The sequence below is a fragment of the Choloepus didactylus genome, chromosome 25 (assembly GCF_015220235.1).
Source record: "Choloepus didactylus isolate mChoDid1 chromosome 25, mChoDid1.pri, whole genome shotgun sequence".
NCBI classification, from domain to species: Eukaryota; Metazoa; Chordata; class Mammalia; order Pilosa; family Megalonychidae; genus Choloepus; species Choloepus didactylus.
The window spans coordinates 7,709,293-7,725,254 of NC_051331.1; the positions used below are offsets into that span (position 1 = coordinate 7,709,293).

The 15,962-nt window shown below is 49.3% G+C and overlaps 1 protein-coding gene across 11 annotated transcripts in view; it reads right to left on the reverse strand.

Annotated features, from left to right (window-relative positions):
• CACNA1A (calcium voltage-gated channel subunit alpha1 A) overlaps positions 1-15,962 on the reverse strand; it is a 322,216-nt gene that overhangs the window by 43,274 nt on the left and 262,980 nt on the right. For all 11 annotated transcript variants that reach the window (XM_037818101.1, XM_037818099.1, XM_037818097.1 and 8 more), the window contains 5 exons: positions 10,930-11,029; positions 9,096-9,256; positions 6,525-6,662; positions 4,394-4,595; positions 2,489-2,653 (listed from right to left, as the gene is read on the reverse strand). In XM_037818101.1, coding sequence (XP_037674029.1) covers positions 2,489-2,653; positions 4,394-4,595; positions 6,525-6,662; positions 9,096-9,256; positions 10,930-11,029 — 766 coding nt within the window. The remainder of the gene's footprint in view (positions 1-2,488; positions 2,654-4,393; positions 4,596-6,524; positions 6,663-9,095; positions 9,257-10,929; positions 11,030-15,962) is intronic.

The window sequence follows — 15,962 nt, forward strand, 5'->3', positions numbered from 1 at the left end:
CGCCACAAAGACGTGGAAGCATCTGGAACGTGCAACAGTCTACGTTCGATTTGCCTGGTTTCTCCAGAAGTTACCAGCAGGAAGAAAAGGTGCATATGTGTGGGTGGAGACTAAAACGACAAAATCATAAGGCCAGGCATGGCTTTTTAGCTCCTGATTAAACAAACAAACAAAACCTGGCTGTAATTTGGGGACATTTCAGCTTGGATATTGAATGATCACTAACGTTGTCAGGGGTGATAAGAATACATAGGAAAACGTTCTTAGCTTTTAAAAAATTGCACATGGAAGTCTTTAGGGTAAAATATCGTGGTGCCTAGCATTTAAAATACTTTTAAAAACAGATGAAACAATAGGTCAAAGATGGAAGGAACTCAGGCATTCTCAATGGATGACTAGATACACAAAACGTGGTAGGCACACAATGGAATATTACTGAGCTCTAAAAGGGAATGAAATTTTGATTCACGCTACCACACGGATGAACCTTGAAAACAATATGGTCAGTGAAATAAACCAGACACAAAAGATAAATGTTGTATGGCCACCCCCACCCCCCCTTTCTTTTTCTTAACAGAAAGCAGATAAGAAGACGGGAAGGGGGGAAATGGGGAATTATTACTTAATGGGTAGAGTCCCTTTTTGGGGTCATGGAAAAGTTCTGGAAATAGTGGTGATTAATTGTAAATGTACTTAATGCCTCTGCATTGTACCTTTAAAAATGGTTAAAATGATAAATTTTAGGTTATGTATAATTTACCACAATAGGGAAAAAAAGAGAAATATCTAGAATAGGTAAATCCATGGAGCAAGAAGGGGGATTTGTGGTTGCCAGGGGCTGGGAGAGGGGGATGGAGAAGGAATGCTGGTGGGTGTGGGGTCGCCCATGGGGGTGATGAAAATGGTTTGGAACTAGATAGAGGCGATGGTTGTGCAATATGGTGAACGCACTGTATTTGCCCAACTGTGCGCTTTGAAGTGGTTAATTTTATGTTCTGTGACTTTCTCCTCAATAAAAAAATGAAAAGAAAAATAAAAAAAAGATGAAGCAAACAAGGTGAAAGATTCTAAAATGGTCATTCTGGGTGATGGGAAAATCTTAGAAATGCAGAAACTCAGAAATGCAGAAATTCAGGCCCACGCTGCACCCGTCTGCATTTTCACCATCTCCCCAGACCATCAGTGAGAACTCAGCACTTGAGCCCCAGGATCCTTTGCTTTTGTTTGTTTGCATTTGCTCCTAATATGAACCATGAGAATATAACAAAAAAGAAGCCATTTGCTCACGTGGGATAATTTTTGGGCCACATTGGCATTGCTTTTTTGCCATTCAAAGACGAACGGCTGCAGTTTATCGAGTGTTTTGATGTGCCAGGAATGCGTTTCAGTCTTTGCTTGGATTTTTCTCACTGAATCCTCACCCCCACCCGGGAAGGAAGACACTGTTATGAAGACAATTGATTCCCATTTCACTGACAGGGAAACTGAGCCCTGAGCAGTCACTAGCCATTTGTCCCAGGTTAAAGTGAGTTAAACTGGCACAGCTGGGAGCTCTGGACTCCAAACTGGAGGGCAAAAGATTCTGGTGATCCCTGAGGGTTGCAAGACCCAGGCCCGACCCTCTCTCCTCATCTCGTCCATCAAACCTTTATGGAGGGCCATTAGTCCTTCAGAGCCAGACCTGTGATAAATCTGGTGGTGACCAGGACGTTTCTGGCCTCCTGGAGCTCCCAGGAGGCTGGAGAGAGAGAGCCGTGCAACCAGACTCTAATATTATGTGTGTGAGAGAATTTGCACGATGTTTGCACAGCCGGGGCCCTTAGTGTGTGTGTTGGTTTGGAACTGTTCCCCCCAAAAAGTTCTTAAATCTAATCCATTTCTGTGGGTGTGAACCCATTGTAAGTAGGACCTTCTGATGAGGCTATTTCAGTTAAGATGTGGCCCTCGTAAATCAGGATTGGCATCCTTTATAGATGGAATGAATATATATACATATATATGGGGGGAGAGAGAGAGAGAGAGAGAGAGCGAGCGAGAGCGCACTGCCACGGAAGCAAGAAGCTGAAATCAATGAAACCCGAAAAAGAAGGAAGAAACCAGCCGATGCCACCACGTGCCCTGCCAGATGGCAGAGAAGCCAGCAGCTGATCTTCGGGAAGATTCTGCCTCGATTTGGACATTTTCTCAGCTCCCAAATTGTAAATTAATAAATCCCCACTGTTCAGGCTGAACCGTTTCATGGTCTTGGCTTTTAGCAGCCAAGGAAACTAAAACAGTAGGGTCTTGGGAAATCAGGGAGGACTTCCTGGAGGAGGGGCTCTCCAGGGTGCAGCTGGGAAGGAGGAGTGCGCCAGGCGGAGCGGCGGGACGGTTGGCGCCAAGATTCGGAGGTGGGGCAGGGTGGGAAAGCGACAGGGGCAGGAATGAGGTGGGCAGGGGGGTGGGGCAAGGGTGGGGGTTGTTGGGGGGGAGCAGGGGCCTGTCTCACCTTCATCATGAGCACGATGGTGTTGAGGGCGATCATGGCCATGATGGTGTACTCGAAAGGGGGGGACACCACGAACTGCCACATACGGTACTGGAAACTCTGCTTGTTCTGGGGCATGTGTCTGGTCAGGGGCTTGGCACTGATGGCGAAGTCGATGCAGGCTCTCTGTGGGAGAGAGGGCAGCAGAGTCAGGGGTCTAGGTGGCCGGACGCCAAGCACCTGTTCCCCGGAGACGGCTCTCCAGCTCGCCGGCTGCAATTTCGGCCTCTCTGGCTCCCCTCACCACCAGCATCCTTGTACTTCCCATAGACTCCTACTGAAATTCGTTCTTCTCCCAATCAGTTATGGCTACTTGAGAATTTACCTTCTGCCAAACCTTGAGCTCACATTTTCCCCTACTGACATTTTCCCCTTGAATCCCCTTACTCAAGTGTGAACTCGGTACGCTCACTAGCCCCCTGGGCCCGTTTGAAGCTGTTACAGACCCCAGAAGAGCCATGATCTTTTAATCCAATCTTGTGGGCTGGGACTTTTTGGTTGAGTGTTTCCATGGAGATGTGACTCACCCAACTGTGGGTGAGACCTTTTGATTAGATTATTACCACGGAGGTGCCCATTCAGGGTGGTTCTTGATTACTTCACTGGAATCCTTAAGAGAGCTCAAGAGCTGACACAGATACTTGGAGACACAGACAGAAGGACGTTTGGAGATGCTAAGCTAGGAGATGAAGCCCAGAGTTTGCCCCAGAGAAGCTCAGAGAGGACCCCCAGATGCTTAGAGAGAAATGCCCCAGGAGAACCAAGCAGAGAGCTGAGAGAAGCTAAGAGAGACAGGGCCAGAGACATTTTGAAGAAAGCCACTTTGAAACACAACCCAGGAGCAAAGGACCAGCAGACACCAGCCATGCACCTTCCCAGCCAACAGAGGTGTTCTGGATGCCATCAGCCTTTCTTCGGCGAAGGTATCCTTTTGTTGAAGCCTTAGTTTGGACACTTTTATGGCCTTAGAACTGTAAACTTGTATCCCAACAAATCCCCTTTATAAAAGCCAATCCATTTCTGGTATTTTGCAGAACAGCAGCCTTAGCAAACCAGAACACCTCCCTTTGCAGATGAGGGACATAGAGGTTCAGACAGGTCAAGCCACTTGCTTGAGGTGGCCCAGCCCAGTGGGGCAAACTCAAATTTCAACCAAAGTCTGATTTAGAAGCTTGACCATTGTGCTACCCTGCCTTCTCTTGCTTCCCAAATGACTTACTTCTCCTCCTCCTTCTTTTAAAGGAAGAAGAGAGGGAGAAAGAATGGTCATTAAAATCTTAGGGGTTTACAGAGCACATGAGAAGGGTAAAGGGTGGCATCTGTGCTCCCCAGTGGACAGCATTTTCATTTATAAATATTCGCCACCCCTTCCCGGGGAAGACTGTACTTCTCCATCCCACTGACATCAGGCATGGATGTGTGACTTGTTCTGGCCAATGAAATGTGAGCAGAAGGGACCTGCATCACTTCAGAGCACAAGCCCCAAACACAGTTTGCCACACTCTCTTTGGGATCTGCAATGTGTCAGGGACAGGCTTCTTCGCCAGCCTGGAGATCACAAAAAAGACAACCTGCAGCTGAGGCACGGCTGACTAACAATGGATGTGCAGTGTGAATAAGAGAGAAACCCTTTGCAGATGCCTGGCCCTGAGATGCTGGGGCTGTTTGTTACTGCAGCATGACCTAGTCTAAACTGACTGATACATGCACCTTCCGTCCACTATGTTTTCCTCCAGAAACCCCATGCAGGGCTGCTTGGGGGATGCTTCTGTTTCCTCCCCAGATGCCCCCTGAAGCTGGTTCCTGGCTGGGGGGAGATTATGGGACCGTAGTTTTTAGATGGGGGGTGCAATTGGGAAGCAGCACCTCATTTTTCTCCAGGCTGTACTCTTCCATCATCTTGTCCCCCTGCTCCTGGAAGGTGATGATGATCAAAGCTACAAAGATGTTGACGAAGAAGAAGGGAAAGACCACGAAGTAGACGACATAGAAGATGGACATTTCCATGCGGTACCCGGGGCTGGGACCCTGGTTCTCAAAAGTGGCATCCACTGAGTGCTTGAGGACCCTGCGAGGGGCAGGGTGAGGGTGGGGGAGGGGCGGAGCAAGGTCAGGGCGGGGGAGGGGCGGAGCGGGGTCATGGCAGGGAGGGGTGGAGCGGGGTGAGGGTGGGGGAGGGGTGGCAAGGAGGGCAGGGAGAGGGTCACGTGGGATGGGCAGGGGGAACGGAAAAACATATCAGGAGGAAACAGAAAAGAAATTAGTGCAATCACTGCTCTCCAACTCCCAAGTACTGTGGTTACTTTATGAAGCTGTAGATTTTCCCACCTTCTTTGTGGGAAATGGAGAACAGCTACTGCTACAGACTGAGGGCCTACTATGTGCCAGATATGGGATTTGACAATCTATTAATCTTCCTGGAGACCCTCTCAGGGAGATTTGGACTGGTTCTGTTTTGCAAACGAGGAAAGCGAGGTTCCAGGATTTAAAGTGACTTGCCCAAGAGCACCCACTCAGAAGTGGCTGAGACGGGATTTGAAACCAGGTTTATGGTGATGGATGGGAATGCATAGGGGGTTATGGAGGTAGGGGCGTGTGTGTGTGTGTGTGTGTGTGCGTGCGTGTGTGTGTGTGTGTGTGTATTTAAGCATGGGGGATGATGGGTATTGAGAATGTGCAATGGGGATATACATGGGAGTGTGAATGAGCACAGCTGGCTTGAACAGTTGCACAGGTTGCACACTGCTCAAAGGCTCTGCTTCTAAGGGGTGCCTGTCACTCATACTGTAGACAGTATAGATTTGCATATTCATTAGGACAATTTTTTTGGCAGGTTGCCATCAAGTGCTTTGTTTCAACAAAATTATTAAGTGTATTGTAACAATCTTCTGACAGATGGAAGTGAAGTCTGTTGAGGAAGGGGTGCCTTGAAGAAATTGGCTCAGAGGTGCCTTGTGGACTAGCACTGGCCCCACGTGTGTGGTCAATGGTTGCCTGTGCCAGGCAGGAAGAAGTCACGTTTGGGTTGGTGTGTTTGCGGAGAGAGGGGGAGAGCTGAGGATGCTCAGGGCAAACTCTGGAATCTTCCAGACCTTCAAGACCTTGGGGAGAAGGCTCAGGAGCAGGGCAAGGCACAAATGAAGGGGTCACCCCAAAATCTCAGTCCTCAAACTAAATAAGATTTTGCTGCCATATTAAAAAATAATTATAAAAATTAATTTCCCAAAGTCAATGATGAGCAAAGTATCAACATTTTAAATAAAGGCAGATTTGGAGCCTGCACCTGCCTGGTTCCACCTCACCTGTCACCCTCCTCCTGGCCCCGTTTGAGAGAAAATGATCCTGTGGTCAAACGGATTTGGAACAGGCCATGTGGACACCTCCATCCTATAGATTTGCATTGCTTGTCTTGTGAGCTCTTTTCCTTTTTCTTTTTTTTGGGGGGAGGGGGCGGGGGAAGCCCTATCCATACAAAATTGTTCTTAGCCTCCCGCCTACTGCTGTGTGAAGGGGTCACAGCCCACCAGATTGTCAGTGGGAGGTGAGCAAAAAGCCATGCACACGGGCTGACTCTCTGCAAGGGCCCAGCTCTTGAGAATATCAAAGTGTAAAGCTCAGGTTTCCCAATTCTGAATTTAGGAAAGGGGCTTTCCAGACATAGCTAATTCAATAAAGCCCTAGATATCTCATTGTTAGAAAAAATACATTAGTATCATTATTTGGGGATCCCTTTCTGCAAATCGGAAAGGGCGCCTGACATGGGAAGACAGGGATATCCAGGGTCTGCGGGGGTCAAGAGGGGGTCAGATTTCAGCCCCTCCAAGCCTGACCATGTGTGTTCTGGGGACAGACCCTCAGGAATCTAGCAGCGTCCCCATCTCACAAGCCCAGAGCGAACCCCTCCCCTCTCCAAGGCCCTTATCAGCACTGGGTTCTCAGGCCCCCACCCCGGGCCTCTGTGTGTCCCCTCGTGGTGCTCTCCAGCCGGGTCACTTACTGCGGCCAGCCTTCTCCCGTGGACACGGTGAAGAGGGTCAGCAGAGCCCAGAGCACGTTGTCGTAATGGAACTCGTACTTTTTCCACTCTCGATCCCGTGCTTTCACCTCGTTCTTTTCGTAGAGTAGATACTTGCCACTGCCCCCAGAGAGAAGGGGCCGTTAGCAAGTGGGGTGTGGGGGTCGGGGGGCTGTAGACCCTCGTCTCTGGCCACCGGAGAGAGACAGAAGAGCAATTCCAATGCTGCTTCTCTTGGCCCGGGGAGCAGTGACTCCCACTATTTTTCCCTGAATTTCCTGGGATATCAGGGGTAGATCCTTGAAGACAAATCCTTGGGGATCGAATCATGTCCCCCTACAAAAAACAGGCTCAAACTTAATCCATGTCCCATTTGAAAATAGTATTTTTGAATATTTTAAAGTGAGCCAGAGTGTGGACTAATTTGTGAACAGGATTTTGGAAGGTCCTTTTTTTGGGTGTGGTCAACTGAATTGGGATAGGGTCTCCATCTGTACAGGTTTGTATATATTATGTCCCCCAAAACACCATTATCTTAGATGCAATCTTGTGGGGGCCATTGTATTAGTGTTGATTAGACTGTAATTCTTTGATTGAGTGTTTCCATGGAGATGTGACTCAATCAACTGTGAGCAAGATCTCTGATTGGATAATTTCCATGGAGGTGTTACCCCACCCATTCAGGGTGGGTGTTAATTGGATCACTGGAGTCATATAAAGGAATTCACAGAGAGAGCTCAGAGCAACTGAGAGTGATAGTCTGAAGAGCAGCTACAGCCAAGAGGGACCCTTTGAAGAATGCACAGGAGCTGAGAGAGGAGCTGAAACACAGCTAGGAGCAAGCAGACACCAGCCACGTGCCTTCCCGGCTAACAGAGGTTTTCCGGACGCCATCAGCCATCCTCCAGTGAAGGTACCTATTTTTGTTGCCTTACCTTGGACACTTTATGGCCTTAAGACTGTAACTTTGTAACCAAATAAACCCCCTTCATAAAAAACCAATCCATTTCTGGTGTTTTGCATTCCAGCAGCATTAGCAAACTGGAACCCCACCTCTATGCCTTATAAAAACAGGAAATTCTGATTTGGGCAGCCAGAAGAAACCAGATGCCAAAAGTCAGATAAAGCAACAGTAGGACAAGGACATTACCAAGTGACAGAAGACAGGGCTTCCGGGAGAAAGCACAGCCTTGCCGATGTCTTGATGTATGACTTCCAGCCTCCCAGCCGTGAGCCGGTAACTTCTAGTTGCCAAAGCCGGCCTGTTGTGTGGTATCTGCTATGGCAGCCCTGGCAGACTAAGGCCCTGCCATAGCCCAGCACCACGTGTGGGCCGACGCAGAGCCCAGCACCCCTTTCCAGGCTGCAAACACTTAGTCCTGAGGGGAGAGCTTCGAGTTTGGCAGGGCTAAGAGCGGGGAGATGCTGGGTGTGTTTCCGGGTGCACTGGGCCAAGGAGTCAGCTGCTGCTCCTTCCCACTGCCCTTTTCAGGGTTGTTTCCAAACTCTTAGGCAAATGGCTGGGATCCTTCCAATTTGTGGAATAAGCCACCAAAATAACAACAGGCTGCCATGTGCAACACAGCGACACTTAACACCAGTAAGAAGAGCAATATTTACAGGTTGCCTGGTTTGTTAAAAGCTCTGTGCTTTCCACGCATGAGGATGCCCCTAGGATGGGGGAAATTCAGGTCTGCAATCCCTTAGGCACAATTGCCAAATCCAGAAAGCTCTGAAAACCAAACACTTTCCCCCAACCTCAGGGATTGGCAGGTTACGGCCCATGAACCAAATCTGACCCGCTGCCTGTTTCCGTCCATCCCACAGTCTGAGAATGGTTTTCCCAGTATGAAACGGTTGAAAACAAATCATCAACAGAACATGTTTTGTGATAAGTAATATGAATTATATGAAATTGGAGTTGTAGTTTCCAGAAATGAAGTTTGACTGTATGCAGCCACACCCAGTCGCCACTTTCAGGCTGCAAAAGATACCAACTGGCCTACAAAGCCAAAAATATTTACTATTTGACACTTTGCAGAAGAATTTTGGGGACCCCTGACCTCATTCATTTTTCAATAAAACCTGACCTGATTAGATATTAGCCTCTTCGTAATCATCATTTGTCTTATTTTTGCAAACAGTCACTTTTTCACTGCTCAAATAGTGTGTTTGCTTACAGGCCTGCCCGAGAACCAGATGGGGGTGTTATGTCTCATGTGCTATATGCACAGTCCAACCTTCCTAAAATCTAAGAAATTCTGAATCTTAAAACACATCTGGCTCCGAAGCTTTCAAACAATGGACCGTGAACATGTATTGATATCCCCCATAGGGCCAAGGTGGTGATAGGGAGGTCGAGCGAGCAGCTTACACAACTCAGTATTCCAAAACCCCTTTTCTCTCCACTCCAGAGCCAAGCTGCTTGCAGTCAAGCCACTCCCATACCTGCCACCCCGGTCTCCAAGCCCAAGTGGACGGTGCCTGTGGCTTATCCCACACCCCCCGCCTGCCAAGCCCCGATGGGGACACCCCAGGAGAAGAGGCACGCACCGACAATCTTTCTCGAATTCCTTGGATTCATCGGTGCAGTGGAAAAACTTCCCCTTGAAGAGCTGCACAGCCACCACGGCGAAGATAAACATGAAGAGCATGTAGACAATAAGGATGTTGAAGACGTTCTTGAGCGAGTTCACCACACAGTCAAATACGGCCTGGCAGGGTCGAGAGAGGGTGTGAGGGGCCGGGCGCCTGCCTGACCTCTGCCTGACGTTAGGATTTTGCAGATGAGGCTACAAGTCAAGTGACGCGTGAAGGCTACCTGGCGCTGAGATGCATTGGGGCTGGACTCGAACCTGTATTTCTCTGCATCTGAGTGCTCTGATCTCAACCCCCGGGCAATGGAGCCCCTTTGCCAGGTCCCTCCAAGTTAAGTGTGCAGCTCTTCAGAGCCTGAGGGAAGGTCCTCACTGGAGAAGCTGTGGGCTCTGCTGCTGAGGGAACAACCCTGCCTCACTCTTCTCCCTTTTACTCATCAAGCTGCAGTGAACAGCAGGGGCTCAGGGTTTGAGAAATGACTCTGCACCGCCTGGGAGATTCTGCCCTGGGTAAGATGGACTCCTTCTGTCCTTCCCCGGGGAGGCCTGGGGTCCCAGCCTAGAACATCTCCAGCTCCACATGCAATTCTGCAACCTGCCCTTTGGACACTTCCCGGGGCTTCCAGAACCCTCCTGGGCTTGCCAGAGTGGACCGCCTGGCTGCTTTCTGCCCAAAGCACAAGTGGGCATCAAGGATTGTCAAACCTCCCGGAATTACAGGTGAGTGTGGCCAATTTTCCAGAAGGGAGAGAGCACAGAATTTCCACGGAGTTCTCGAAAGGAGTTGCGACCCTGTTCCGAGCCACAGACCCGAGTTGTGCTGGAATTCCGCGTATTTCAAGCTAAGCTTTCACTTCCAGAGGCAACCTGTATTTCCTCTCCTAACAGCCACCCACAAATGGGCTGCTGAATCGGTGATTCCAAAACCATGGCTTACGCAGCTCTGGTGCTGTCAGAGCTACTTTTAGCTGATGCGCCAATCTAGCATTCAATAACGGGCACTCACGTGGCAACAAAGTTATTCCCTCCTCAATTCTCTTTCAGTCCTTTGAAGGAAGGGGAAAGTCTTGCTTAATTGCTGCTGTTTTTAACACCTAACATTGAAACTTTTCCTTTCCAACCACGAGAAAGCAAGCATTCTTTCTCAAAGCCCTGGGCAGGCAATTATATTTGGTTAGATTTTAATACCAGCACCCTATTTTCTTTGAAAAGATAATAGTTTTACGGTTACTTTCTATTAAAAGTAGGTTCTGGTTTTCCACCTTGAGACAATGGCATACTGTTTTTTAAAATAAATTCACTTAAGTAAAAAATAAAGTGATGGTTTAAAGAAACATATTAAGTACAAGATGATATGATGGCCCTCAGGCAGAACTCAATTGAAAGGTTTTGTTCCATTTCTTGTCTTGACAAGCTTTTGGAAAATGCTGGTTCATGCTACTTTGGAGCCAAAGGCTGTATGGGACTAGAAATCCAGTTTCCTGCTTCCTCGATTAGGGTTATGTCCTGCTTTAGCCATATGATATTTTCTTGTGAATTAGGAAAAGAGGTCCCCACCTCAAAGATAGTTCATCTAATGGAAACTTGCCAAAATGTGCAGATTTTGTTAGACCAACTCACTTTACTGCCATCTGCTGGGAAATTGGAATAATAAATACATCCATCTACGGTGATGTCTGTGATGCTATTAGGACCTCGCTCGGTGTGATGCCCTTAAACAGTGTGCAACCTGCTCAACTGTACGAGGCAACCCCGCCAGGCACTCCCCCCCCCACACCCCCCAATCTCACCTTGAGCTTTGGCAACCGCTTGATGGTTTTAAGAGGTCGTAGCACCCGAAGGACTCGGAGGGATTTAATCGTGTTGATGTCCTTTCCTTTGCTATTGCCACTGTGGAGAGAGGTCAGGGTGGGGAGAAGGGAAGAGAGGGAGGTGGGTCAGGCAGGGTGGAGAGTGACCACAGCTCCACGGGACCCCACCCTTCCGGGCCGAGAAGTCTGGGGTGAGCCCAGCACGGCCATGCCCTCCCTGGAGAATCGTGGTCCAGTTCGCCTGCTTGTTTCGGGCTCAGGCATTGGCAGGCAGGCTCTTTATGGTTCTGGCCTCAGGGTTTGTTGAGTGAATGCTGGCCACCTGGTGGGGCCTGAGCAGCTGCCTGGGGTGGCCTTACACTCAGCAGGAGGGCTCTAGCTGCCCGTTCCCCAACTCCTGACCAGCTGTTTCCAGAAAACTCCAGGTCGGAGTTTGGTGATCTACTTTGCTCTGTCTTTAGAAGCAGCCTTAGTGGGTTCTTAGAAAATGGGATTTTTTTTCCCCTCTCCAACAGAATTCAGGAAGATTCTTAACATGGCCTTCAAATACCCCCTCCTCATCCATAAACCCACGGGAGAGGAAACAACCAGTGTTAGACCTCTGTCGTGGTCTTTGCCTCATTCTTCCAAGGGGGTCTCTTGGCCCATTTTACCAAAGTGACATGGAGGGGTTCATTCCAGGGTCTGTCAGGCCTGGGTTTAGCAATGAGAACCTCAGGGACGGTGTGACAATCCTGGCCAGCCACAATTTAGCCAAGAGGAGGGCTCAGGCATGGCATCAAGGAGCTCGAGGCGAATGGAACTCACCACTCACCCAGATGCCCATATTGGAAACCCAAGAATGGCAGTCAACTCCCTGTCCTCCACCCCCAGTGGGTCACCCTCCTAAATATCTCCACCCACTGTCCATGGCTGCCATCTTGGGTTGGATCCCCATTACCCATCTCCAACTTTCCTCCCACCCCATCTCTCCCTTCTGCCTACAGTGGTCAAAGCCGAATGATCACATCACTCTCCTGCTCCAAGTCTTTCCAGGGCACCCCAATTCCTGGAAGGCCCAGTGCAAACGTCTCAGCATGGCGTTCAAGGCTCTGCAAAATCTAAGCCAACTTGTCTTTCCCTTCCCATTTCTCGCTACACCCTTCTGCTCTGATTTTGCACTCTCTCTTCCCTCCTCTAGAACTGTCCTCCACATCACAGGACTACACAACCCTCAAAGTCCAAGTTCCATGTCGCTTTGGCTTCAAGTTTCAGAAAGAAAACTCTTCAAAGGCTGAAACTGTGATTTATTCTTCTGCTTGTCCATTTCCCCTTTAATCTTGGTTCTTGTCTCAGCACCAGTATACTGGGCACCTGGTGTGAGAACAAACCCAGGCCAGTGGCCTTTTGGGTCTCTTGGAAAACATCTCCCTGCAGTCACCCCCTGGGCTGTGGGCACAGATGTCCCAGACCCTCCCCTCCCATCATAGCACGTTTGGGTGTCTGGGTGCAAAAACATCATTCTTCATGCTGTTTGCCTTTTTTTTTTTTTTTTTAGGATTCCCTTCTCTCTCTTTTCCAGGAAATAAAGAGAATTGGACTTAAAAAAAAAAAAAAATCCAGCCAGGCGCATACATGCTCCAGGATTTGGCTGTCTGCACATTTTTTTTTTCTTTTCAAGTCATCACCGTTATCTTAAAGCTTCATTCCCAATGTGCGAGACACACATGGAGGAAGTCACTGAGATAAATTTAGGCAGGACGGGGATGTCGTGTTAGATAATTGCATCACACAGAGGGAACGTGCTTTCTTCTGTGAGTGTCTTCCTTGCTCTACCCTGGAAGGTGGATGCTCACTAACTTCCCTTTTCAACAAAGAGCCCAGTTTAAAGGCAACAACCCAGTTTGAACCCAGCTTTTAACGACAACCCAGGTTGTTTTCCTTCTGTTGCATTCCCTCTTGCAGTTGTGTTCTCTCTGAGGTTAGCATCCCCTGGTTGGAAGGGGGATGCTTTAAAGTTCCCTTCCAAAAATGGATTCAAGTTTAGGATGCAAATTGGTGGAAGAAACTTCGAGCAAGTGGACACCCAGGCTGTACGTGGAACTGCGTAAAATCCCAATGTGCCAGACGGCTATGGGTGCACACCTCCCGGGCTGCCTCTGCTGATCTGGAAATGATCCCACAGCCCTTTGGGGGTTCTTTCGCCCAGTGTGCAGATGCTACTGCAGAAAATGACCAGAGGAGTGAACCATTTGACTGAGAGTTGAGGCATTCCTTTGGCAGCGGGGGACACTCTGTGCTCTCAGAACCCCCAAGATCTGGACTTTCCTTGGTTCTCCCATCTGGGAGGCCGGAGACCCTCATTCCTCTGATTGCCCCCCAGCCCCCTGCTCTGGCTGTTCTATCGAAATAGGACCCTGGAGAGGACATCTGTGTCCTTCCTGTTCTCAGCTAACTGGGAGTGAGGGGGTGAGGCAGAGGGGCCGAGACCCCCTGGGGCAGCAGCCAGAGGGGGCTCCGGTCACCCCAAGCGACAGGACGGTAGTGGCAGAGACACAAGGCCGTGGAAACAGGCCCAGCACCGGCACGGATGTGCCAGGGCAGGGAGAACGAGAGACAGAACGAGAGAGAGACAGAAAGACTTTACCGTGTACTGCTCCTGGGTGAGGTGGCGTCGCGGGGAGAGACAGATCGTAAGCGGCCTCAGAAGAAAGAACACAGAACACACACATACACACACGCACACCTGCGCAGCCCCCTGCCCTGTATGGGTGTCAGAAGGGGTGGCCGCAGGCTCACGGCTCCGGCCCGACATCTGACCTTCCATCTGGAAGCCCCTCCCCATTTAATCCACCACCCCCACACCGTTGGCAGGCGCTTGGCACTGCCAAACAACATCAAGAAAGCCAAATTTTCAAGTAGCTGGACAGCCAGAAAGTCGCCAATTACCAAAGGCGAATTCGCTGCCGAAGGTCACTGCCAAGAGCTGGAGAAAAACCCTTTTCTCCAGAGGTTCTGGTGCTGGAAGGTTCTAGAATGTCTTAAAGATCTGAGCAGTGGAGTTGGGGGGACCTGGGTTTGAATCCTGAATCTGCCCTTTGTTCTCTCACCCATGAAACAAGGCTGCGGGATTCTGATGCCCTAAGAATGACAGCCACAGCTTTGGCTTTGTCCCCTGGTTTTAGGAGAAGGGATCAGCAAAGAGTTACAACCTGGGATGAGATCAGGGGCAGCCCTCAGTTATCTGCTGAAAAAGCGTGGGGCCTGGAGAAATTCTCAGCACTTGGCAGGCTGGAAGGCACTCAGGCTTACGATGCACCAACAGGAACCAGGCATCAAGGTTAGAAAGATTCGACATCTGTCAGAGATTCTAGAATTTCCCACCCACCCTCCTTTTGAAGTTGGTGGTGCATATATATTTTTTTCAGACAGAGTGGTATAAATGCCCCAAAACACTCCCACAGGATTTCCCTACTTCTTCTCTAACTTTGTTTTGTCAATGGAGTTTGGTGGTACTAAAATGCAGTGTATCCAGAAGTTATTGCACACAGAGCATTGTGTAGATTCGAGTCTATGGGTGACTGGGGAGGTCTTTCAATGATAGCAGTTTCTGCTGAACTTGCTATGGTTGCAATAGGTGAGTCTTCCAGATGCCACTGCATTTGCTGGCAGGGAAGATGACATAATTAAACCCATTTCCAGATAAGGAGGCTGAGGCCCAGAGAAGGCGAGTGACTTGCCCATGGCCACACAGCTAGGAAGTGGCAGATTAAGATTCAAATCCAGGTGCCGTGACTTGCACTCTATAATCTTATTTCCATCTGACCACTCACACAAAAATAACTGCAGGGGCCAGGGTTATTTTGAGAAAGGGGATTAACAAAAGCAGCAGTGTGAAGACTGTTTTGGATTTCTGGCACACAGGAGCAGCTTGCTCAAGGTGCTGTGTGAGCTGTGCCGGCCCGTGGTCGTGCCCTTGGGGAGGAGAGGCAGCGCCAGATGGACTCTTGGCAGTGAGGGAGGGATCGTGATCCAACAGCTGCTGGGAAACGTCAGTTGGCCGCCCCGATGCATGAGCACAGAGCTTTAGATCATGTGTGATGACAGCTCATGAAATGGAGTGTTAATGGATGTGGAACACAGTCAGTAAGTGGATGGAGCAGGACACACACAGATATCTGGGGGAGGTTCGGGGAGGGTGGAAACTGTTGGGAGAGCTCCCTTGGAGGGTCACAGGGATGGTTTTCCCATATCCAAGACGGGGCTGCAATGACAGCAGTCGGGGCAGAATCCTTGCCTTGAACCCTAAAGGCTGGAATTGCAAGATTCCTGTTAATGGAGAAGGGGACAGCCTCGGATCCCAGTGGGGATCTAGGACCCACGTTCCAGGAGACAGTCCCATGCCCTTTTCCCTTGGTTCTCTGAGCCCTGCCAGGAATCCAGTCTGGTGGGCTGCCAAGTCTCATTTTGCTGCTTGTGAAACTTCTGTGTTAAGGGCTGGGAGACGGAAACATCCCTGAATCTGACAGCCAAACCCAGCCTTAGTGATCTTACTGGTCTTCTCCTACAACCTGTCTGAGCCTCAGTGTCCTCACCTGCAAAATGGGAATACTAAGAGAACTGCCGTGGTGGGGTTGCCGTGAAGATTAAATCAATAGAGACCAAACTTATTGCTATCATCAACTAAAATTTCTCTCTTTTATGGGGAAACTGAGGCACAAAGAGGGTGAGAGATTTGCATATTTAGAGAGAAACCGGACAAAATGGGGGAGCCTTTTCCTAAAACCCTGAGGTTAATCTAACACCTATCGGAGCTCCTGGCCTTGTCTATGAGGAGATTGGCACACAAGACAGACAAAGCAAATTAACACAGCAGAAAGAACAGAAGCAAAGGACACTGATGTGGTGTCCATCTGCTCATAAACAAAGACTTCACACGGAGAGAGACCATCTCAAGAAGAAAGGAGAGGCCAGAAATCTGCAGCCAGGGGGAAGATTCTGAAACTTTTCTTGAGAAAAAAAAGGTAGCAGCT